The sequence below is a fragment of the Rosa chinensis genome, chromosome 2 (assembly GCF_002994745.2).
Source record: "Rosa chinensis cultivar Old Blush chromosome 2, RchiOBHm-V2, whole genome shotgun sequence".
NCBI lineage: Eukaryota > Viridiplantae > Streptophyta > Magnoliopsida > Rosales > Rosaceae > Rosa > Rosa chinensis.
This window is the reverse complement of record NC_037089.1, coordinates 16,567,615-16,592,509: the sequence shown is the minus strand read 5'-3', so window position 1 is coordinate 16,592,509 and position 24,895 is coordinate 16,567,615. Positions and strand designations below refer to the sequence as shown.

At 37.3% G+C, this 24,895-nt stretch overlaps 1 protein-coding gene and 1 long non-coding RNA gene across 5 annotated transcripts; one reads left to right on the top strand and one right to left on the bottom strand.

Moving 5' to 3' along the window:
* Window positions 1-518: 518 nt before the first annotated feature.
* Window positions 519-3,577, bottom strand: LOC112189139 (probable FBD-associated F-box protein At5g38565). 4 transcript variants are annotated; one of them, XM_040513696.1, is made up of 5 exons: window positions 3,217-3,570; window positions 2,688-2,960; window positions 2,035-2,142; window positions 1,806-1,949; window positions 519-996 (listed from the first exon to the last, which is right to left on the bottom strand). In XM_040513696.1, exons 3-5 carry the CDS (start codon window positions 2,041-2,043, stop codon window positions 688-690), a joined length of 462 nt encoding a protein of 153 aa, XP_040369630.1. In that variant the 5' UTR covers window positions 2,044-2,142; window positions 2,688-2,960; window positions 3,217-3,570; the 3' UTR covers window positions 519-687. The 4 variants fall into 4 exon arrangements, with proteins under 4 accessions (XP_040369630.1, XP_024184181.1, XP_024184182.1 ...); XM_024328413.2 differs by having other exon boundaries at window positions 2,035-2,960; XM_024328414.2 differs by having other exon boundaries at window positions 2,035-2,944.
* Window positions 3,578-12,230: 8,653 nt separating this feature from the next.
* LOC121051562 lies at window positions 12,231-16,523 on the top strand. The gene is made up of 4 exons (XR_005806098.1): window positions 12,231-12,410; window positions 13,334-13,424; window positions 15,974-16,089; window positions 16,247-16,523. It is a non-coding gene; the product is annotated as an uncharacterized LOC121051562 (long non-coding RNA).
* The last annotated feature ends 8,372 nt before the right edge of the window (window positions 16,524-24,895 follow it).

The window sequence follows — 24,895 nt, the reverse complement described above, 5'->3', positions numbered from 1 at the left end:
ACAGCTGCTCCTTCTTATTGCCCGGATTGCCAACAAGAATCACCTTCGATTCTGTTAACCAAATCTTTTCAAATAAATAACCAGCTTTACTTTCCTTTTCATCTTGGCCAGTAGACCTCGTCATACTTATAACATAGTTGAGGTCTTCTGTTCTAGGGCACATCCCTTTCATCTAGTTTTTTTCCCTCCTTTTTTTTCTTCTCCTGATGTTTTCTCATTCCAGTGGACGTTCAATTCTTTTTTCTTTTTTTGGCTAGTAATTCACATAAGCCTGCAACATTTCTGGCATCACTTAACTTCATTCCTGTTGATTCCCAGACTCCCGTTCGGTCAGGAAGTCGTTCTGTCTCTGTATTGTAAATTTCAATCCAATTACTAAATTTGGTTCTTCACCATTCAACCGGAAATAGAGCTTCCATGGTTACAATAACACAAGTAAAAACGAACATTGTTTATTCAATGCCAAACACCAACTCCCTGGTTTTTGGCTTTTGAAAATAGCCAGGAGGGAGGACAACTTTGCAAAACACCATTCATTTAAGCACTGCAGTGTACTACAAACATTAATCATTAATTCAACTGCGGATTGAGCTTGTAGTTTCAGAATAACAAAATTCAAGAGAAGCATTCATTATTCAATACATATAATTTAGCAATGCAGTTTCCTACTAATTAAGGCTGTTGTAGCTACAGGCACACAACTTCCAGAGTTGCAGGCAATTTTTCTTTAAGCTGCCGAGCCTGAGCTCTTGACCACTCTTCATCCTTCACTGCAGAATGATCTCGTAGTCTGTCGAAGCTTGGACCCCAACGAGCAACAGGATTAAAAACAATTTTCTCCAGATTCCTTGCACTCTTTGTCAAGTACATCACAAGTTCAGTCTGACGGCTCTGGCCGCTGTACCCTACTATTTCCACAACCTTTAGACAAGCATGGGAGCATTTTGCAGCTCGCTTCTTGGCAAAGGGACTTTTTTTACCCCATGATCGTGATAACTGCACCAAAGAAGAAAGTGTGTACATGCAACAAGAATTACAAATTGTATCCGTCAATATAGCTGCCAAATTTTCAACCCCCAAGAATGATAAACGGTATACCATTCTAGATTTTATCCTAGACATTGATTTACATCTGAATATTCTATTATCTAGTGAAAATACATTTCTGAAGGAAAAATAATCTTCATTCAAAGAAGTCAGATCAAAATGGAATCAAAGTCGTCATTCAAATCAAAGGAAGATAAAAATCAAGGGATCAACTATCCGGCCACTATACAGCAATCGGCAGCAAAGTTCAACCTTTCTGTTGTCTAGTTAATTTGTACTCACTCTTTTCTACAAAACTGGAATTGGAATAAACAGAATTTATACTCTACCTAATTGAACCCTAACCCAAATGGAAAAAGAAAAAATTCCATATGCAACCACACCATTATACGGATGATTTTTTTTCCTTACTTTTTCCATATTTCTAAACTTTAATTGTAACTGTTTTATTCTGAACTAGGCTTCTGTCAATAATTGCTGTTTAACATATAACCAATTTGGTTACCAGATATCAGAAGAGACTATCCTATATCAACATTCATGTAACAATTTATCAAATGCAAGTGAAAGAAAAGTGAAGCTTGTATTTCTGTTCAGTACGAAAACCTAGACTATATCAATTATACACTAGAAAAAGTCCAACTATATAGAAATATCGATAACTTGTAATTCATTATCATCGTCATCATCAGTTGTGAATCTAATAAACAAAACAATCAAGAGGTGCACATACAAAATACACTGTTTAGTATACATACCCGCAACACAAGTGTATGCATGCAAGGAGATTCCTTAATGAAAGATGCGAGATGAAGAAGAGCAAAGTTTTCATATTCATCAATTACTAATTCCAAACGCTTAAGATTAGGTAATGAAGGAAGCACAGGGTCCATTTTGCTCCACTGAAAAACAAACATCAAGTAAGGCACCAACATAATCCAACAACAAAGGAAAAAAAAATTACAACGCATTTATAACAATACTAACCGCATTCATATAGCTGAATTTGAGATTCTCCAGTTGAGAAAGACAGAAGGACAGTTGTAAGAAGGCAATCTCTAAGAAATCGGGTGCCAACCATCCAAAAAGGGAAACCTCAACAAGAAGTGGTAGATTACTAAGAACCAAGTTTCTCACAGGTCCATCATAAACAAATGAAACTAGGATTGAATCACAGATCTCAATGGTTTTGATATTTTTACATCATTTTATCACCAAGTACTTCAATGCAATAGAATGACCGGTTACTTTTAGATTAACCAGTGTTGAAGAATCAGACACGGACAGTCGTTCAAGACCTCGAGAGTTAGACAAAAAGTACTCAAGAACTTCTTTGTCCACATCAACAGTTTTCAAATCAAGAACTTTGAGGCACTTAAAACCAATGTATTCAGAACACAAGGACTTTGAAGCAGAGGTTTTGCTGATACCTAACAGTTTGTTTCTAAATCTGTATTTCGGAAGATGTAGATAAAGAGTACATACAAAGTCCAGCTCAAGCATTTGAACTCCTTTCCTCATTGCAAATTGAATCCATTTATCAATACAACTTCTAGAATCAAAGCTTAAAATAAACCCTGAATCGCTCAATGTTTAAGGCTCTATGCTGTTTTAACACACTATCCACCCAATTGACGTACCTACACATTTCCAATTCGAGTGCTTCTCTGTCGGACAGGCGCAATCTGACTAAATTCTTCTCATCATCAAAGTTGAGAGTAGTACAATACGCCCACACATACTGCCACCTCCTAGAAAGGATACTAGTAGCTTGCGCTTCCTTCAGGGGCAACAGAGACAGTATACTCACTAGAATTTCATCCGGCAATCCACTGATTCTGTCCACCATGTTGCCAGCAACATCTTTCTTCTTTCTTTCGCTCAAGTGGGAACCACCCTGCGAATTAAACCCACTAAAAAAAGGAAAATCAATGTTGAGAAAGATGGTATTACCAGGCCGGCAATAGATAAATACATCATTGTGTTTCCCAAGTCATGACAGAAAACACCAATCGAAACATTTACGCAGCCAAACCAAATACAAGGAATCAAGAAAAGATGCTGCTTTGCAATAGTCTGATTTCCAGAAACACTATACCCATCTTAATCTCACTGCAGTCAGATATTTGCAGAAAGAAAAACGATGCAACATTAACAACGTAGTTTTACCTTGCTATTTGGTTCGACCATTGATTAATAGAAATGGGTATTGAAGAACCAGAACCCAGCAGCAGAACGATAGCCTCTCTCTTATAGACAACAGATAGAATGTGGCTCTTCTCAGGTAAACACCAACCCAATTAAGGGAACTGAAACACCGGCACTGGGGAGCTTTTGGGTTTCTTAAGACGATCAAGTCAATAACTTTCGACGACCCAATTCAAACTAGCAAAGACTGAAAAGAGATGGGAAGTTTTTTCGGAGCAGTTTTCAACCAGCTTTACTATACTTTTCATCTTCGCCAGGAACCCTTGACGGATCAATAATATACTTGAGCTCCTCTGTTCGAAGTACTGCCATTTCATTTAGGGTCCTTGACCACCAGCCCCAAAATAGGCTAATTTTACACCACCAACAAAAAACTGTTCCCACTAACCCAAAAACATATTAAAAAAACGATTTTACCCACTAAAAATTAAAAAATTACACAATGGCAGTGCTACCTCTCCTCTCTGTCTCCACGATGCGCACAGCTCTCCTAAAACTCTCTCTCTCTCTCTTCCCTCGGATTTCGAACCGACGCCTCCGAGCCTGGCTCGCTCCATGACGGAGGCTCTGGTGAGTACTCGATCATTGGTGGCGCTGCAGGCTGTCGTTATCAAGTCCGGCACGACGAGGAATTAGAGAGAGATCCACCACTCACCGGATCCTTCATGGGCGGAAGACAACGTCGATTGCATACAACGAAGAAGCTCCGGTTGTGGCGTTTGCTTTCGAGACGGAGAGGAATTGGATTAATGCAAGAGCGGCAGCCGGAGTTCGAGTTCGAGTTCGAGTCCGGGTCAGGTCCGGAGTTCAAGCTGGAGTTCGATGCTCTCTCTCTCTGAGTTCGACACTCTTCCTCTGTCAACGACGTCGTTCTTGGCCCAAAACAGCAACTGAGGGTCCTTCTCCGGTCCCTTCTCCGTTTTTTGCCCCAAAACAGCAACTGGCGAAGTCATTCTCAAAAAAAAAAAAAAAAAGCAACCGGCGGAGAAAGGTGAAAAGGATGTAAATCAATTTTTTTTTTTTTTTTTTTTTTTTTTTTGTAAAATGGGGGCAAAAGGAAAGAAAAAAGGAAAAAAAAGTTTTATTATCTCATAATAAAGATCTATTGGGGCAATAGAGGTCTGTTAAAGGTCTATTAGGAGGTAATAGACGTCTATTGGGGGACAATAGACGTTATAAAATTGATATAATTTCTTCATTTTTTTTCTTTAGTCAAAGTTTTATCTGTCTAATTTTAGGAAGATTAGTTCTCATTCCGGCTACCGAAAGTTATATTGGGGGGCAACAGACGTCTATTGGGGGGCAATACATGACTGATAGTCGTCTATTGGGGGCAATAGATGTCTATTGGGGGCAAAAAAAATAGGGGAATTTGATTCTACACCCAAATTCACACACCTCTTTTAGAATAAACTCATCCATAATAGTGTTTTAATATACACTCAAACCAATTAATTAGGTTTATTCAAAATAAAAAAACCTATTAAATATGATAAATATTAAAACATAATGTTGTTAAGAATTACTAAATCTGCCACTATCAAATTCCCCATTCACCTATTAAATAGGATTAATAGTCAAAATCATATAGCAAATATTATGGAGTTTGATTGACGTTATTGTTGGTATTACCTTCACTTTAGGTTTTTATCAGTACTTAATTTTAGGTGTTTACATTAATCTCATTATTATCATATAATGATGAATTTTTGGTATGTTTCTTCCTATATATAGAAGCTAGTGAATTCATTCGTCATTTTTTCTTTGGGTGGAGACCTTTCACAAAGTTGCATATGATTTCAAAGGACCTATTCATGAGGTTTATTTCATCATTTTCTTATGGGTTAGAGACTTTCTTTCAAATAGGTACATTTATCATATTCGTAATTCAAATTACTTATTCATCAGATTTATTTAGTATAATATCTTTGTTAATCTCTTGATTTTGTGTAAAGCTTGAATTGGATGGATTTTTAGTAATTAGAAATTTCAATTTATGAATCTGGTACAAAACTTAGTTTCATTCCTTCAAAATAGAATCGTTGTTTCTAATTACCTGATACTTAGATTGCTTTAATATGTAATACCTATGATTTAGATGTTTGTTTTTGTAGTTTTAAATTATTTGTGTGACTCTATATCATAGGTTGTTTATTCCATAACCTATAGTATTGACAATTAATATACCTATAATTTAGATAATATATTTTGGATATATGTATGTAAATCCTAATAGAGTTTTACCTTTGAAATAGATCCATGAAGGTAATTTGCAATTGTATAAGGAATCACAACATGCAGGACACTAGTAGTTGCGAGATTTTTGAAGACTACATTGCAAAGTGGTAGTCGAGATGACGGATGAAGTGTTATAATGTTCTTTATATTAGGTTCGAAAATGTAAAGTTTATATTTCAATTGTAAAAACAAATTTAAAATTGTTTATTTCAATACTGGATGAACATCATGCTCATTGTCCCTATTTCAATAAATTTTTAGGTTTATTCATAAAAAAGAATGTGTATTTAAATTACCTTGATATTAGAAATAAACTTCTTAATATTGTAAATTTCATTTTCAATTGTAAAACAATGAATGATAATAACGAGTTTGCTAAATTATAGTGCAAAAACTCTTGCACATTCAAAATTAAGGGATAATTATATATTAAGCAAGCTCTATAGTTACACATAACTATTATGTGGTCCTTGACCACCCCATAGAATCAGTCAATCAGGCACATATGTGGAGAAAAATGTAGGGGCGGAAAAAAAAAAATCTTAAAGCAATCAAACTACATTTTACATGAGCTAATTACATTAACTCGACAATTTTAGAAAATTAATGAATATGGAATGATTGTATAATTACACCCTATTAGAACAAATAAGCAAAATAACATACCTTAATAAGAGGATGTTTAATCATGTCGAGAAAGAGAAATATTTATATAATACGAATATAACAGAATCTGATGCTACACAACCATATTTATTAAAAAATAGCAAATATATAGATCACATCGGAAAGGAAGAAATATAGGATAATTAAGGCAATTAATCTTTTTAAATAAGAGAAAAATCAAGGATTAAATTGATTGTATTAAATTCTAAATATTTAAATTCAAAAAATAGTCAACAACTATATTTGAGGAATATTTTATTTATTCAATCAGAAGGGAAAAAAAGTCAAACTAGAAAACATGAAAAATCTTAATTATAGATTAAAACCTATAAGGAAGGTTCAATTATGTGAATTGGGTGTAGATTAAAAGAAAATATAGGGATGAGTTTTTCTTAATAGGAGCTTTGTTTTTTGGGGTTTTATCTAATTTTCTCAAAAAATATTTTCGGTGAGATTTTCAGTAAATTCCCGTGGGCGGTAACCGGTGACCGGAATTAGGCAAAAGTTGGTCGGATTCCGGCGGCTGGTGACCGGGCTCCGGCAAAGTGTCCTATGGTTTCTCTCTGTCTTCCATTTTTTTTTTTATTTAAAAAAAAAAAAAAAAACAAATGGGTGAGGGTAAAATGGTATTAAAAAAAATTAAAAAACAAAAAAAAAAATTAATGGGGTATTAGGGAAGACCACCTTAGAGTGTTTTGGGTAAGAAAGAATTAAAAAAACTTAATGGGGTAAGTAGGAAAAAAATCTCTAAAAATGGGGTAAATGGACAAAAACCCTTTCATTAATTTTTTTATTTTTTTTTCTTTTGTCTTTTTTCTCTGATCTTTTACCCTTTCTCTACCCTATTTTTTTTTTCTGTTCTTTTGTTTGGGCTAGTAATTTCTTCACCTTCACATCTTACTAGGCAACTCGCCCGCGATGTTGCGGATTTGTATTTTTTGTCCTAAATTTTATACGCAGTAGGGTAGAAATAACAATATAAAAAATGTTAACTAAATATATTATCATTTTGCATATTATGAAAGCTGGTATTTTAACCTAGCTTTATCAAAGTATAGGATACTCTTACTCCGCGATATCCGGAGGAAAACCTAGGGTTGGAAAACAGAGTTTTGTTGTTGTGGCTTGTCCGGCGATGTTCCCCACGTCGATGGAGGCTTCTGGCTGCGTCGGCGTGTGGTGGACGTCGCCGGACAGGTGGTGGACTTATTAGTTTCTTCTGGGGTAAGAGAGCTTCAACGACTGCAGCATCGAACGACGACGGTTTTCTTTCTCAAGCCTTTGGCTGGGTTACGACAGGGGTGGAGGATCCTGGTTATGGATCTGATGGGTGTGAGCGGCTGGGATGGTTTCACTCCGAGGTGGAAGGGGATAGGAAGGTGGAGAGTCAAAGGGTGGTAGTGGTCAGCAGATCCAGGCCTATGGTGGCGGTGCAGATTGCTCCCTCTTTCATGGTTTTCAGTGTTCTTCTTTGTCAATGGTCTAGTTCTGGTCCTAGATCTGATCGGAGACTATGTAGATAGTGGAGGTGGAAGGCCACACGGCGGGCTTGTGTGGCTACAATGGGGTGAGATTGTGAGGCTGGGATTAAGGCGGTGGTTTGCTGGTGGTTGGGGTCTGATGTTGAGGAAATTGGAAGCGTGTTGTGGTGGTCGAATTCTCTTTTCTATTAGGTTTTTAGTTTGTGGTTTTTGGTTAGGTTTTTTAGGTTTTGGTTTTTGTCTAGGTATAATAAGTCCCTCCTCAATTGAGCGAGGGTTAGGTTGTTTTGGTTTCATAGGTGTGTCGTGGTATGGTCTTTTGTTTGTGCTTTTTGGCTATCAATGTGATGGTGAATCACCCTTACACGTGGTTTGGCAGTTTTGGATCGCGGTGCCTGAACGAGTGAAAACAGTTCATCGTAATGTTGGTGGCTGGGTTGTATCGGTACATATTTAGTGGTTACTCATTGTAGCTTGTGGGTATGAGCGTAAAATTTGGTTAGGGGTTGGGTCATTTTGGCTCATGGAAGTCACTCATGTTGACGGTCCAATAACTATGGATCTAATGCTATGTAATTTGTTTGGTTATTAATGGAATTTTCATCTTCTAAAAAAAAAAAGTATTTTAATCTAACTTTAAATGGAAGTATTGAGTAAGAGGTGATATTCTGCAACAAAAATGCTTGAGATACCAAATAATTTTACCAAATATTAATACCAAATGATGTGGCAGGTGCCATATCATCAAACTATTTTTAGCATATATTCTTATTTTATTTTTATTCTTTAAAATAAAACATTATTGTCACTACACCAATAACTTAAACACACAACACTTTCTGCACAACGAAAAAAAAAATCGTTGTGTGATGAGAGAAAGTGAATCATACAACACGTTTAAAAAACTTGCGTTGTATAAGGCTATTAAAATTCAAAAAATTTTAGCAAGAAGATAATTGTACCACACTTACAAGAATGATCCGTTGTGTGAATGAAAAAAAAATGAGCGGCAGATTTCCCTCCTACCAGGACTCAGATTTGGCCTTAAATTTGTACTACATTGTACAACAGAATAGTTATATCTGTTGTATGAGTGTACCTTGTAAAATGTCATACAACAGTTTCTGTTTTTGTGTTGTTTGATCAAGAAAGATATATTGGAGGTTTGGATGTGCCTCCAAAAACCACTCAGTCCCCCCTTAAAATTGAAACTTTGATTGCATAGAGCGGGAACTTCCCCTCCTTGCTGCCTAAGCTCAAACTTAAAGTGTGCAGAATCAGACAACATAACTTATGTATTGTGTGATTCATGAATACAAAATAAAAAGAGCCAACTAGCCGGTGTTTGACAACTTAAGAGTTGTGTCTCCTACTTCATTTATTTCCAACGCCATACAAAACACCATGAACTTCATCAGTCTCCTTCTCTCCCCAAAACACAGATACCTTCCTCTTCATCCATAGCCAACCTTCGTGTGCAACTCAAAAAAAAATCCCTCATCGATCCAATCGAAGCGCCCCTAGCTTCTCACCTAAGTGCCTAGTGGATTTCACCCTCTCTCCACTGAAACCCATCCCTCAGATCCCTAATCATCAATCGGAGAACAATGGTGAAGCAATCTAAAGCCAAGAAATCGGAGAATTTGGGAAAGGGTACCGTCACACCCGTCCAGATCGCCTTCCTCGTCAACCAATTTCTCTTTGATAACAGCTGCACAGAAGCCTGCTTCGTTTTCTGAACTAAAGCCTCCTCACTCTTCTCTACGTCTCCGATTCAAGAGGTATCCACATCTTTTTCTCCATCAATTTGGACTAAAATCTCCTAATATTTTTCTGATTTAGGGTATTAATTTCTTTTTAGATGTCGAAGAGCCTGCTGAGTTTGTCTGAGATTCTGAAGAGTACAAAGTAATGGGGTGCAGAAGATGCTTCACAAAGCCAATGGCGACCTGGACAAGGCTAACGAGCTGTTTATGAGCTCCTCATCGAGCTTCATCTCTTCCCTTTAGTTTTTGTTCTTCCGACTGTTATACACAGAGTGATTTCGCTATTCAGGTGCTGTCTTTCTCCTTGTTATTTCTTTCTGTTGGGATTTGATTGTTTTGGTTATCACAAATTGATTTCATATATATATATATATATATATATATATGTTTACTTCCTGATTTGATTTTATTGATATGAGTTATCAGCCTATAATCTCTGTTTTTACACAAACTTGAGCATTGAGATTTCCCCTTTTCTTTTGCCGCTTCATTATTTAAAGGTTTCTGTGCATTTTGTATAAGATTTATTTGTATACCGAGCCTAGGATCTTACCACACTACGTGGTACTTGTTCTTTTGAAATAGGCGCTCTGTTCCTATTGGTTGCTTACTTGCTCTTCAGAGTTACTCAATTTGTCACAAGTTTACATGGTTAAATTTTAGATTCAACCTCTGAAATCTTAATGAAGTTTATCATGTTCAAATGTTATCATAGTTACATAAGAAATGACGGTCAGGAGTTACTGAAGAATGAAGATGACGATGAATTGGCATATTAACGATCTATCGTTTTTATTTTTATGCTTTTGCAGCCGAATATGAATTGATATGTATGAGAAATGCTTTAGATATGGGAGACAATGAAGAAATTATTGACATAGCTAAACGCTTTTATAGAGTGTGTGTACTATTACTTGAATTTAAGATTCAATACGGTTCTTTATACAGAACTTGTGAACTGTTCAGTTTCTGAATCTGCTTTGCTTTTGTGAAGATTGTGATTGAGCTGAATTTCACAAGGGACCGTAAGTCAGAGCAAGTACAGGCTGCATGTCTTTACATTGCATGTCTGTAAGACTCTCTTTGTTATACATCATTTTTTTGTTCTGTGAATTCTTAAATAAACTGACCTTAACAAGTTCCCTAGAATGCAGAGGAAATTCGAGAATATTAGTTATATCCCTTTAGTTTTATAGTATACTTTGATCTTATTCCTTAGAGAAATTCATCCATTATAAGAGGAAATTAAAAGCACAATTATAACATAATTATAAGGTAAGAATCTTAGACTGTTTTTGATTCATAATCTTGTATAGGGTTGATTACCGGACTTCTCTTTGGGCTTCAGTGTCATCGGAGTTCAACTTCTACAATCTTTTTAGATTGGAATATTCTTGTTACTGCTTTCAGTTGATGTTGTGGAGAATTATCGTATATGATTATTTTACAGATAAATTATGGACTACTTATAGTCCTGCTTTTTTTTCTTCATCGGACATTATGAAGCATATATACGTCAAAACTTGTTGTATCCCGTTGTGGATACTCAGGATAATCTGATACCGTCATACTGCACATACAATTATCCAGTACTTCAAATCTGTTTAGGTTGACTTTTTGCATCTTTGACTCTAGGATACTTCTAATCCACTGGTACTTGCAGATACCTGCTAGCATCTAAGAAAAAAAAATTTTGATACAGAATTAATAAATTTGTTTATTACAAACTGCGGATACAGAATTAATAAAGTTTGTTTATTACAAACTGCGGTTGATTACTTTTTTTTTCTTTTTTCCATTGAGGTGAAGATCTTGTTTACAGTGCTGTACTGTTTATCTTGATCAAACAATATTGGGGGAATGGGCATTCTACTGGTGTTGGGATAAATGCTACACCAGTTTAAATTTTGTAAACAAGAATTTTCTTTCTTTTCAGGAAAAAAAAAAAGAAAAATTTTCCAGTTAGAGTTCGCTCATGAAGGTTAAATTTCTAATATGCTCAGTCCATCTATTTGACAAAAAGAGAAAGGTTAAATTTTTATAGATGAACTGAGCATAGTAGAAATGCTGCATGACCTGCTGTACTTGGATGTATTTGGCTGAAGCAAATAAAGACAACATATAAGAAGGGTTTTAGACATATTCTTAATAGAAGGAAATTCAAATTTGCTTTTCTTTTATTTGTATGTTTTCTTTTCAAAACGTATGATCACCAAGGATGAGAGATATACTGTATGAAGCATAGTAAATCTCAACATTATTAGAGAAGACAGACAATCTGTGCATTATCATTACTTGGACATTATGAAATTGGTGGCTTGCCAGTAAAATTAGTTTGACCAGTATTAAGATCGATTGCAATTTTGGTCTGCTTTATGGTCATTTAGTGGTACTGCTGGTTTTCCCTTTCTTATATTGTGCTAAATTTGGTAGCTGTTATTGTGCTAAATTTGGTAGCTGTTGTGAAGAGTCTTGCTTCTCATATTCAGCTGTTCGTTGGTCTCAGAGTTTTTATAGATCCTTTCTTTCAGCTGTCTTCTGTGGATTCCTTATCCACCAATCATATTATTCTAATGAATTTTCATTTCTTCGCAAAAGTAAAAGGAAAAATTGTGCCATACCGGTGTTATTTAGTTTTTATAGTTAATTTTGTTTGCTCTTAATTTAATTTTCTTATCCATATCCAAATACAGCCATAATGTTTCCAAGAAAATATCTAAATATAGCCAAAAAGATGTGAACCACAAGAAATGGATGTGTTTTCGAAGAAGGATGATCTTTCCAGTTATGCTCTAAGTCTTGTACCGCATTTGATCTTTAGACTTGCTGTTTTTCTGTTATATTGTGTGAAACTGCAACTTAGGCCACTATATTTAAGATGTTGCAGCTTCTTTTGTTATGAATATAAATGCTTGTCTATTGATTTTCAGTTCCAGCTTCCAAATGAGTATTGTGGGATTGTTTGTATAGACAATTTGTTGTGTTTGGAAGTTTGGAATACATGGTAACTAAGCAATTATTAGTATTGAAATCACTGGATGTAATAAAAGCAAGTTTTGGATGCCATTTCAACGTTGTTGACATATGCATGCTGCAATGCAATATTGTTCATTCATCAAACTTCCTTGATATTCAGTTATAGCCTTATAAGAATAGATGAAGTTCAATTCTTCGATTTGAATTGGGATTAGAAATTTAAGATAGCTAGATTTTTTTGTTTGTTACGTTTCCCTTTGTTTTCTCCTGAAATTTCTATTTTCAGGCTCTTTCGAGTGAAATTGTTTTTAGATAACATTTTGTTGAATTTAAGAGCAGAATGTTAGCTCTTTTGTTCAATGGACTCAGGAGTTAGATCTTGTGAATATGCTTCATGTCACTAGAACAATGTTACATGAACTTTGGTTGTATTTAGAACAATGGTAAATAACCTGCTCATAATGACTTTTATTAGTTCATATACCCCTGTTTGGTTCCAGCTTATGTTCACTTCTTGCCTTTGTGCTTGAACTGGCTGACTTGTGTCAACATTTTTCATGTAAAACTAGCTGACTTGAAAACATATTAAACTTGAAATAGCAAGCTGGCCTTAAATTATATTTACATGCTCATGCACAGAAAGGTTCTGATATACTATGTGTCTCCAATATTTCCTTGGACACATGTCTCTTGTAGAAGTAGCAAATTGACCAAGAGGATACTTGGAACTAATGGCCTTATGAATTATACCAGCAATGTTTTAGACGTTTGTTTTGACAATATGCTTTAAAATGTTGTGCTTTCTAATTAATAATGGAATCTTGGTTTTAGAGGTATGAAGTCATCTGTTATAACTATTCATTGTAGTGTTACAAACTCATTAGTTCATAAGAGATGATTTTGTTGATTTTCAATTGTAGCCAAAGTAACGTAATTTGTTTATGCCTGTAGGTCTTTCAAGTTATCAACAGATAAAGATAAGTTTATAAGATTCAGGGTTATTATTTTGGCAGTCCCTTATAGGCTCCAGAGTTGATAGCAGGTTTTTGTCTTTCTCATTTTCTTAATCATTTTTCATATGCTTAATGCTTCCTGTGATCAAGGTTTTAAATATCGGTATTTTCATATCTATCGGTACTTTGAAAAAGGGAGATATCGGATATATCGGGGATACAGTGTACGAAAATATCGTTTTTGAAAAAAGTCAATTTATTAGAAATTTAGAACTACATATAAATACATATGAATGTCAACTTCATCTACATCCAAAAAGAGCCTCTAGGCGGTTGAAAGCCGCTCGCTGGTCTACGAAAATGCAATAATCAGACCAAGACATATGACCCATATAGTGCAAATTGTAGTAATGAACATGATAGTTATAGATCTCTTTAGAGCTGCCGACTGTTTCCCCTATAAGGGGATAATAAGGATGAACCCAACTAGATGACTGATCATATACTTCTCCATATTGATTATATCGATAAGCATCATAACCAAATTAATTGTTGCTTTCATGAGATTCATTTGAGATCCCACTGCGCTCTGTGCCTAAACTAATAGAGTCAAAACTTAAGGCAATTGAAGAAACATCAGATGGGGTACTTTGATCATCAGTTGCACCTCTAGTCCTCTTCCCATATCGGGTCTTCTTTTGAGCACCATGACCAGCTGTTCTCACTCCGTGGTCTTCATCTTGGGTGGCATGATCAAAATTACTTTCACAGGTAAATTGGAATCCTCCATCCACAGAAGATTGTCCATATTCATATCTTTCACCTCCACCACCTGTTTCGCTTCCAGCTGTAGTCAACATATTTTGGAAATGTGGAGAATCAGCTTTGTTAAAAGGGACAACATCATATATGTGGTATTTGGACACCATTGTTGCCATAGTTCTCTACCACCTTTTAGTAATGATTTAATTGTGCTTTGTTTTGATTGACTATCTTTTGATAGCATTGGCTTTGGAGGCTCAGGAAATGAGTACCGATAGGTTTTTGATCGATCAACTTGTTGCGGTTGTTGACTGCTACTACCGCCTCTCGATTGTTTTGAAAATTGAAATCTTGCATTTCTACTAAACTGAGAGTTCTTATCACGATCTACGGTTGATCGTCTTACTGCAGCACGATAATCTTATCGTTCTGCAGGGTGCATGTCTGGTGGATACTGAAATCCATCATCATCATCATCATTGTCGTCATCGTCATTGTACATACTTGCTTGATTGCCAAGATAATCATTACGGAGTTCTTCTCTAATATCATCTTGAACAGCTGCCTTTTCTTGCTTAATAGAATCTTTTCTCTTTATCCATGCTATCACCTCTGTTTTGATCTCCGGTGGCACTTTGGGGCCCTGATCAATTTGGGGCCCTTTGTATGGTTTTATAAACATTGCACTTAATAAAATAAAATCAATAAAAAAGATGAATTACATTTAACTATTTAACCGTCTGTAGTTTGCTTCATATCATATATCACTTTCTATTTTTAATTATGTTGATCCACTAAAACAAGAGACAACTTCCAAAAAAAAATTTCAGGTTTAAGACACAGACTGCACAGTAGATTCGTTATTCCTCACTTTTTCAAGATGCATAGCCAAAATTTAATACTCCGTACTCTGCACTCTCTTCTCATCATGTCATCCATATATGGTTCCTTGACTTCCTTCTGCAATGTCATTTGGCCTCATTTGAATAATTGAACCTTTATGGCTTTATCTTCTTTCTATTATTCAACTACAGAGTTACAAACTACATACAGAATTACAGAAATAGTCATAGACTACACAGTATCAAATCTCTCCTCACACAGATTTGCATTTAGACTTTTAGATAATTACTTCTCACCCAAAATCGCCTTGAGGGTATTTATCCAATTCTCCTCACCTAGATTCGCCTTGAGGGGATTTTTTCCTCACCTAGATTCGCTTTGTGGGGATTTTCTACTCACCTAGATTCACCTTGAAGGGATTTCTCCTCACTCAAATTTGCCTTTAGGAAATCTCTCTTCACACATATTTTCATTTAGAGAATTACTGAGTTTTTTTTTTTTTTTTTAATACCTCAAATTTTACAGATATTTCTTCACTTTATCGGGATATATCGCAAATATCTAATATATCGGGGATATTTGACGATGTCGGAGAAATTTCGCAGAAACGGTGACAGATAAGATATTTAGCCCCCTAGATATATCGGTCCGTCGAAAAAAGGAGATATCGGGGGATATATCGGAAATATCGCAGAGATTTAGAACCTTGCCTGTGATGATTCATGTTGCATGGAGCCAATTGTGCAGCACATAGAACTTGTCCTGCTTTCTAAGTTAATATATGACTCTTTTTTTAATGCACAGGTAGATAGATTTGGTCTCGTGCATCAACATTAAATGCTTTAGTTTTCTTGTGTTATGTGCCCAAGTTAATATGATATATGAAATTACATATCTATAATTAGGTCAGAAATGATGTTACGAGATACCGCTATGGGGATTAGCAGCATTTGGATGAGGCGTTAAAAAGAATTTTCTAGTATGGTCAATTTATTCGTCCATTCAGTTTTTTTTTTTGGAATATTGTGCACAGGACACAGAAAATTTTCTCCTTCCTATCCTAAGAAGACGTCAACTCATTATCTGCTACATACTTCACCTGTAATTGAAAGAGCATATAATTCACGGAATGGGGACTATGGTGGCAAGGTATGCTAATTTTTTCCAGGAAATGTCAAACTTTATTTTTTTGTTTTAATTTTTGTTTTTGCTTTTCTGTTACATTGGAGACTATGGTGCTTTACAATTTTTATTTTTTCTATCTACATAATTTTTTTGTTCTTCTTCTTTCATATGTGGTAGCAAGGTATGGAACACTTCCCCATCTGAGCAAAACCGCCTCAAAGCTCAAGTTTTTAACAACTCAAGTCCTCCATTTTCAAAAAGCAAGCTTCTTTACTGCAACATTTGCAGATTGTGAAGAAGAAAAACCACAAAACCCAAAGAGACCCAAGTAGATGGTACATTTTTCATGCACCATATATGTGCCATGTTTTGGAACAATATAAAGGTGGATGTCCCAAGTAGATGGACATGCACTAGAATGCTTTTCTAGTTTAAATGTTGGTTTCAATGATTGGGAAATGCACCCTTTTTCTTTTGAAGTTTAAAGTATGGTTAGATTACTCATTTGATGGTTTGTAATATTTACATTTGATGAACTACTGTTCATTTGGTAAATGACCCAATGTAATGCACAATTTAATTCAGGAATGGATATTCAAATGGTCACACAACAGATTAGATATAATGACGAATGCCCGTTGTCTGAATGGCTAAAAATGGGACAGAAACACATTGCAATCATTCATATCACGCATCGGTTTTTAATAAATCAGTGTCTTCTAATTTATACTCAGACAACATAACCAATTGAACTCTGTTATCCTAAAGTTAATCACACAACAGATATAGTCCAAGAATTGAAGTTTGAAGATTAATCAGACAACAGACAAAATAAAAATATGTTGTCTGACATACTTAACATACAACAGCTTAAAACTGGCACTGTTGTCTGAAGACAGCGCCTCAACTTGTAACATTCCGTATCTTCACTTACCCGTTTACTAGTCATTTGGACGGTAAACGACAACTACTTTCACTTTTTACCCTAATTCGGTATTTTAGTGGCCTTAAAAGTTGACTTTTTGATCGGGCCAAAATTTAAGAAAACTTCCTTCATGAAAGTTGTAGAGGACGTTAAACCGAGCGCGTGCATTTGTGGTACGCCAAAATCAGAGTTCGTATGCGAAAGTTATGGCCAAAAATGTAGAAGTTACTGTTCACGGTAACTTTCTATATATATAGAAAGTTACTGTGGTAGCTTCCATTTTCGGAAACTACCCAGACAACTCTCTCATTTCTCTCTCCTCTCCCCCGACCTCTCTCCCTCTTCTTTCGGTCTCCCTCTGTCTTCGTCGAGATCGGCGCCGTCCGGCCACCAGCAGGCGAGCACCGGTAAGTGGTCGACGCGGCTTCTCCTCCTTTACACGGCTGTGGCCGTGGGTGGTGATGTTTTGGTTGGAAAAGTGAGATCGAAGCCTAAAAACCGGACGGTTCCATTTGACGAATTCCGGCGATTTCTTCCGGTTCCGGCGGTCCCCGGCGACAATTCCGGGTCAATCGACGCGCCTCGAGCTATGGAACATTTTCCCCCAAGTCTCTAGCTACAATTCTCAGTGTGGAGGTCGAATCGAAGAAATACCCGAATCTGGGGTTTTGAATTTTCTGGAAAAATTTCACCGGCCGATTTCGTGCACTTAAAGGTAAAATTGGAATGTGTTGTAGTTGAGAAAAATGTTGGGCGTGTTGAGTAGTTGTTGCTGCCGAAATTTGGTGACCATTGGAGGTGGTGGCCACCGGCGCGTGAGCCCCACGCACCGCCACTGTGGGTGGCGCGTGGAGGCGTGTAGGGCAGTGTTTTAATTCCAGTTTTTAGCCCATTAAATCCTATAAATTGTGTAGAGCTTGTATGTGAAGTTTGGTAATTTTTGGAGAAACTTGGAATTAATTACTAATTTTTGAAGTTTATGGTTTCGATTATCGAATTACGAGAATCCGACAGTCGGACATCTCTCGGTTCTGCCTTGGAACCTTTAAATTAACGAATTGGTATTAGTGGTATAATTTGGGCTGAATCCGAGGAGAATGGGAGATGTAATTATGAGGAATTGATTTTAGGAATCGTATTAAATTGTTGAATAATTATTCATGGAATATAATTGTGTACAGGACGATGTACCGAGCTATTGCTCGATGACGGAACTCGAATGCGTGATCGTCGGAATAGTACTGTGAGTGGACTTTTGTTTTAAATAATGATGCATGCGCTTATTTTCTTGAATTAATGCTTTACTTATTTATCATATTACTTTCGAGCATATTATTTGTTCAGGAATTTCAGTTTGGGTTATCTCATGGAATTGCTTTCAATAATGATTTTCTGAGATGGATTATGATTTACCTCGGTCATGAATTTCGGATATTAATTTCTGTTATGCTCGGTTTCGAAATTATAATTTTTGCTGACTTTCGACGAATTATTTTCCGAGGTGATTCCGGAATTTCATATTTATTTTCATTCATCGATTTGAGATTTCTGAAAGATTTTTCGAAATGGGATTTCGATGGAATTATTTCTTGTTTATTTAATCGATCTTTGGTTTTGGCATTGGGAATGCCTTAGTAATAATTTCGGTTTGAGAATTATGACTATTTGAAGATTTTATGGCGTGCGGGGTCACGTCATTGGAATATGCTTATTTCTCTCCTATTTATTTTTGAACTTGAGATTATCTTGGCATGTGGGACACGTCGTTGGAAATTCTTTTACGAGAGATGGGGAAGCCTTATGTATTTATGGATTTACTTGGTTTTCGTATTTTCTGTTGCCATACTTTGGGTGACTATTATCATTGCTAGCATTGATCTTCCGCCTTTGTGGCGCTGGTTACTGTCTCTGTGACAGTAATTCTCAAGCCCAGTATCCTATCGCTACACATAGTGGCGTAAGGGTATATTATGGGAGTACTTTAGCCTGGGAGGCTATCACCCGAGCCTGGGAGGCTCACTCGTATGGCTATCGTCTTCCCCTACTCATCATACTATTTTCGACTAGCGAGGCTAGTCCGATTTATTTTAGCCAGCGGGGCTGATTTTATTTCCTTGAGTATCAGAGTTTCAACCTTTTCTTTTAATCGTTTGTGACTAGCGGGGCTAGTCGGTTTTCATGAGCGGAACTTCTCTTGTTTTATTTTCGTTAATCATTGCATGCATCGGGAATTTTTTAAAGAAATAAATGTGGGAAAGTATAAAATCTCTTTTGTTTGAAATTGTTTATTTTTGTCCATTCACGCTAACGTTTTTATGTACTTTCCCCTGGGCCCTTCAGTTTCAAATGCCCAGTTTGCAGGCGAATTAGTGGAGGTCGGGCGTACATGATATTTGAGGCATAATTGTCACCACTTCCGCATTGTAGGATCCCTTGATCCTTTACTCTACTTTTTATTTCATTGTGTATTAGTATTGCTCTGATAACCTTTGGGATTGGTATTGTTAAGTTGAGTTTTGTGTTTTGCGAGTTGGGGAATGTTGTGAAATGGGGAGCAGGGTGGCTCCAGGAGTATAAGGTTGGTTTGCTTGAAGTGCTTTGTATGTTTCTACAGGTTTTGGGTAGTCCATTTTAGGGGAAGTTCAGCCAAATTTTTGGTAGAATTTCTTCTAAGGTGGGCCCCGCAGGACTACTTCGGATTTCGGGGGTGAAATTCGGGGCGGGTCCTGTCACAACTGCTGAGCAGCTGTGCTTGGCATCTGTCGAGCCATCTGCCGAGCTATCACACAACAGTTATAACACATACCTGTTGTCTGTGTGTTTCTCACACAACTGTGTTCCACCGTTGTCTGATTTTTCATCAGATAACGGCTCACTCTACAACGGTGGGTCTCCAAATCCCACAACGGTTTTTTGCCGTTGTCTGATAAGATTTTTGGTGTAGTGTTGTTTAATAAGAAAAAATGTATATGATAAACAACAGAAAAAGGAAGAAAGAACCTTACACAAAACCCTTCAATCATGGAGACTTTAACATGCAATTGTAGGAGAAGGCTATCAGTCAAAACATAAAAAATAGAATACGAAGTTGTGTATAACTTAATTCATTAGTTGACCGGCAATTGAATGATGATCTGTTACTATTAGTGGTGATAGTTTTCATTCTAGAAATAGAGATATGAAGTGATGGCCATGGAGCAATGATGATTTTCAATTGATAATCGGATCTATCTCTACTGGGTTTCATGTTCTTACATTGTTAAAGGAAGATAGAAATAGATGTACTACTATATATGCAGTCTACTAGATTTGATGTAATTTCTTTACATCTGAGTCCCATTACAATATGGGGAATTGATTGTTATCAGTAGCAGTGGGTCCTACAATCTTGAAACAAACAACCTCCAAAATTGCAATAAAAAGCCGATCCACATTCCCAAAAAAAAAAAAAAAAACAAAGGCAATGCATAATAATTTCAACCTGATTACTAGAGGCGAGGATCGAACCACTTTAGTGAAGAACTCAAACCCAGATCTCCACCACAGTAGCACCACTAAAACCTGTCGCCGTCGTCGCCATGTCAATCACTGAGCCTCCAAATGAAACCCCAAGCGCTGACTCCAGCTTTTGAACCAAATCCTATTTCGAACTCATTGTGATCTCGTCGGAAAATCTTCGAGCTCGTATTCCAATTCCCTCTCTCGGTCTCTGCTAAGTGATATCGATGGAGGAGCTGAGCCTGTCCAATTACAGAGCATTGCAATGATTTTTGGTCTGAAGCAGTTGTGTTTCGTCCAAGCTCCGGCCTACTTCAGACGATGCTCCGACTCCGATGAAGAGAGAGAGAGAGAGAGAGAGAGAGAGAGAGAGAGAGAGAGAGAGAGAGAGAGAGAGAGAGAGAGAGAGAGAGAGAGAGAGAGAGAGAGAGAGAGAGAGAGAGAGAGAGAGAGAGAGAGAGTGCTGTAGATCGGGAGAGAGACACAAAGAGGACCACATGTAATTAATTAATTAAGTTAAGGGCAAAACTATCATTTTCATTTAAACAGGGTAAGTGGGAATAAAAATCTCTTGCTGGGATAAGTGAGCTAATTTTTGTTCATTTTGGTGCTTTGGGTCAAGGACCCTTTTACTTTTGTATATACTAGAAATTTTGCCCACGCTTTGCCGCGGGATTTAGTGTTATGAATTAGAAGCCTTAAATGAGCTAAAGTAGATTTTTTTTTTTTTTTTTAATTTTTTACTCTGGACGACAATGTAACTCCCACCCTATCCCATTCCTGATGTCAGTGAGATTTGAACCCGTGACCTCCACAGTGTTAGTTAGGCTAGCTAACCAATAAGCCACGACTCACCGACAGCTAAAGTAGATCTTAGTATATCTCTTTGTTTTTTTGTTTTTTTTTTATGACAAAAAAAAAGTTTATATATCTCATTTTTATTGTCATAATTAAATGAATGAAATAAGATTTGCGTCAGAAATCTCAACTCTTCTGATATTGTAATTAACATCGATCATTGTATTACCAAGTACTTCAACGGAGCCGATGGACTGATAACTCTTAGATTAACCAGACTTGGGGAATCAGACACATATTGTCGTTCAAGATGTGGACAGTTAGACAAGAAGCACTTAGGGACAGCCAATGAGAGCCAAAAACCCTAGCTAAGAGAAAACGCAAAGTAGCAGTCGTGCCTGTCCGGCGGCGCGCCCTCTTAGCGTCGTCGTCGGACTGGACAGAAGGGACCGAGTGTCAGGTTGTGCATGGTCCAGTCGAAGAAGAGGTTGCAGGGAGATGACGGCGCAAACTAGATCGTTTGCAGACTCTGACGTCGGCGGGGGTTGGCAGGTGGGATCGGATTCCATCTGTCCTCGAGCGGCGCGCAGACTCTTTGGTGGTTGTTTGAATTTTGGGTGGCGGGATCGGCGGTCTCTGAGCGGTGAAGACCCAGTGGCAGCTTCGCTAGGTTCCTCTGATCTTCGATCGGATTCGTTTGCTTCTGTTGGGTTCGGGCAGCTTTGCTTGGATCAGGGATGGGGTGGCACGTCTTGCCGGTGTGGGGATAATGGAAGGTTGGAGGGTCAGACTGCCCTTCCATGGCGTCAAGGGAGCAGCAGTGGAGCTATCAGCGGCAGGACGAGAGGGCTGCATCATGCCTTCTGCAGTTCTCTTTTTAGGCTTGGGCTTGGTGGCATATGGGCCTGGGCTATGGCTCTAGGCCTAATTTATTTTTCAGTTTATTTATCTATTTTAATTTATTGTTTTACACTTTTCGTTCGACGTGGCTTTATGCCGGTAATAAGTCCTTACCATTTTTTGGTAGGGTGACGTGGGCTCTGTCCCGGATTGCACACTCAGTGTGCCTTGTTTGTCCTAGTGAGGCGGCGAGCTATTTGCTTGATTAAATGGATGCAACCTCCTAGTGGCAGGATGAAATTGAGTGTCGCCGGATTTAATTCCGTGCGGCAACATAGTGGGAAAGCTGTGTTATTCGTAATTATGCTTCTTCGTGATAGAGTTATCTTTCCGGTATGTCACCGCTATGTCAAAGCAAATAGAGTAGCCATTTGTGCACTATTTACTAATTGGTGCTTGTTAGAATACATAGATTTTGTGGAGAGTTCTGGTATTATTTCAGGATGTTCTCTTTATGCTTATTGTAATCTGGGGTTTAGGCTCTATTCCCCCCCCCCCCCTTTGTATTATGCAATTTCATTAATCAAGGCTTGAGGGCAGCCGCACCAGCCCATTTTAAAAAAAAAAAAAAAGACAAGAAGCACTCGAGAACATTTCCGGCCAAATCAACTGATTTGAAATCAAGAACTTTTTGAGACTTAAACCCAACTTGTTCACGTAATTCATTTGGACAAAATGAATAACGCACTGGTGTAAGGAATCGAATGGCAGGATACTCTAACAAGTCCAACTCAAGCATTTGAACTCCTTTTCTCATTGCGAATCGAATCGACTCATCAATAGAACTTCTAGGACCAAGATCAAAAGAAACCCTGAAGTTCTCAATGTTTGGGGACCTATGCAGTTTCATTACACTGTCCACCCAATCAACATACCTACGCCTATTCAACTCTTTTCCTTGTGGATTAATTCTACTCAGCTTAAACAATCCACATAAATCTTTTTCAGCATCAAAGTTAAGAGTCAGACGGGCAAGCCAAACAGTATAATAACAAGAAGTTCATTGGGCAATGCACTTATTCTGTCCACCAAGATGTATCAACAGTTTTTTCTTTCTTTCTCTCAAGCTGAAGCAACCCTATGAATTGAACCAAAAGAAAAAACAATGTTAATGTTGAAAAGTACTGATTAGCAGGTAATTTCTCTCTCTCTCTCTCTCTCTCATGATTCTCTTTTATGTGCTTCTAAATATATTCAACTCTTTATTCATGATTCATGAAAGCATGACCTAAATATCAATCGATGCATTTAGAAAACCGAACCAGATGGAAGAAATTAAGAAAAGATGTTGCTTATACTGATTTGATTCCAAAACAGATGCAATTCAACTTTAATACATGCAATATTGCCGTAACATACTGGTCAATACTATATATGCAACACATATTTAGATATAGGTGTACCTTGCTACTTGGTTTGACCATTGGTACTGAAATGAAATGGTTGCAGAATGACAGGACCAGTGAGGATTTGACCGTTGGATCTTCACATAATTTTGAGAGGATGATCCTAAGGGTGATCCGTGAGGATTGACCGTTGGATCTTTGTCTAATTGTGAAAAGATGATTCAAAAGGTGATCGGGGAAGATCTGACTGTTGGATCGTCATATAATTTTGTGAGGATGATTCTAAGGGCGATCCGGGACGATCTAACCGTTGGATCTTCACATAATTTTGAGAGGATGAACCTAAGGGCAATCCGTTAGGATTTGACCGTTGGATCATCGTATAAATCGGTAAAGATGATCCTCTAGGTGATCCGGGAGGATCAGACCGTTGGATGTTAGTATAATTTTGAGATGATGAACCTAAGGGCGATTAGTGAGGATCCGACCATTGGATCATATAAATCGGTAAAGATGATCTTCTAGGTGATCTGTGAGGATTCTACCGTTGGATTGTCGTATAATTGTGATTTATGAATTATTTTTTGTCAAAAAAGGAAAGAAAAAATCTGAAAAGATTGAAAATAGAATTTTAAAATAGAAAAAAAAAAAAAAAAAAAAAAAAAACCTCATATAGGGAAATTGACCAATGCGAGGGGGGGGGGGGCGCGGGGGAAACTTGAGGTGGGGGAGGGGGCGGGGGAATCCCCCGTCTGCTCATTCTTAGCTTTCTCTGCTATGGCATGATCTTGGGCGTCCTGGGTACTTGTCCTCATCATCACTGAAAAAGGGGACCTTCAGTCGACTACTACCATTCTCTTTCTTATAAGAATCATATCTTCTTGCACTTGCAGCAGGTAAACCGATATGCCTTGGCACCAAGCGGCTAGCAGTCAACAAAGATGAGACATTAACAGGCGCCGTCGTAGGTCTATACGTAACACGAATCCTTGAAATGCCATAGTAGTCTCCACACATCAGGTTGCACACCGATGAAGGTTAGCATGAACTGATATCGCCTATTCATTTTGATGATAGATGCAAGGTCGGATTTCAACACGCAATAGTCTATAAAACTGTAGCCATGAAGCAGCTCTGCTTCACTCATGCAGATTTGCTGTAGAATGGTTAATTAACTAATTCGTTCTTGTTGCTAAACGGAAGAGAGTTAGGATGAGAATTTTCTCCCCTACCTTCACAATCAAGTGTTTATCTCTCTCGTCACATGACCAATCGACGTTGGAGTTTCCAATGCAAGTCCAACTTGGAGCTTTGTTGGGTGAGGAACCCAGAAAGTGCTTTGGGAGAGGCTGGAGAGTAAATA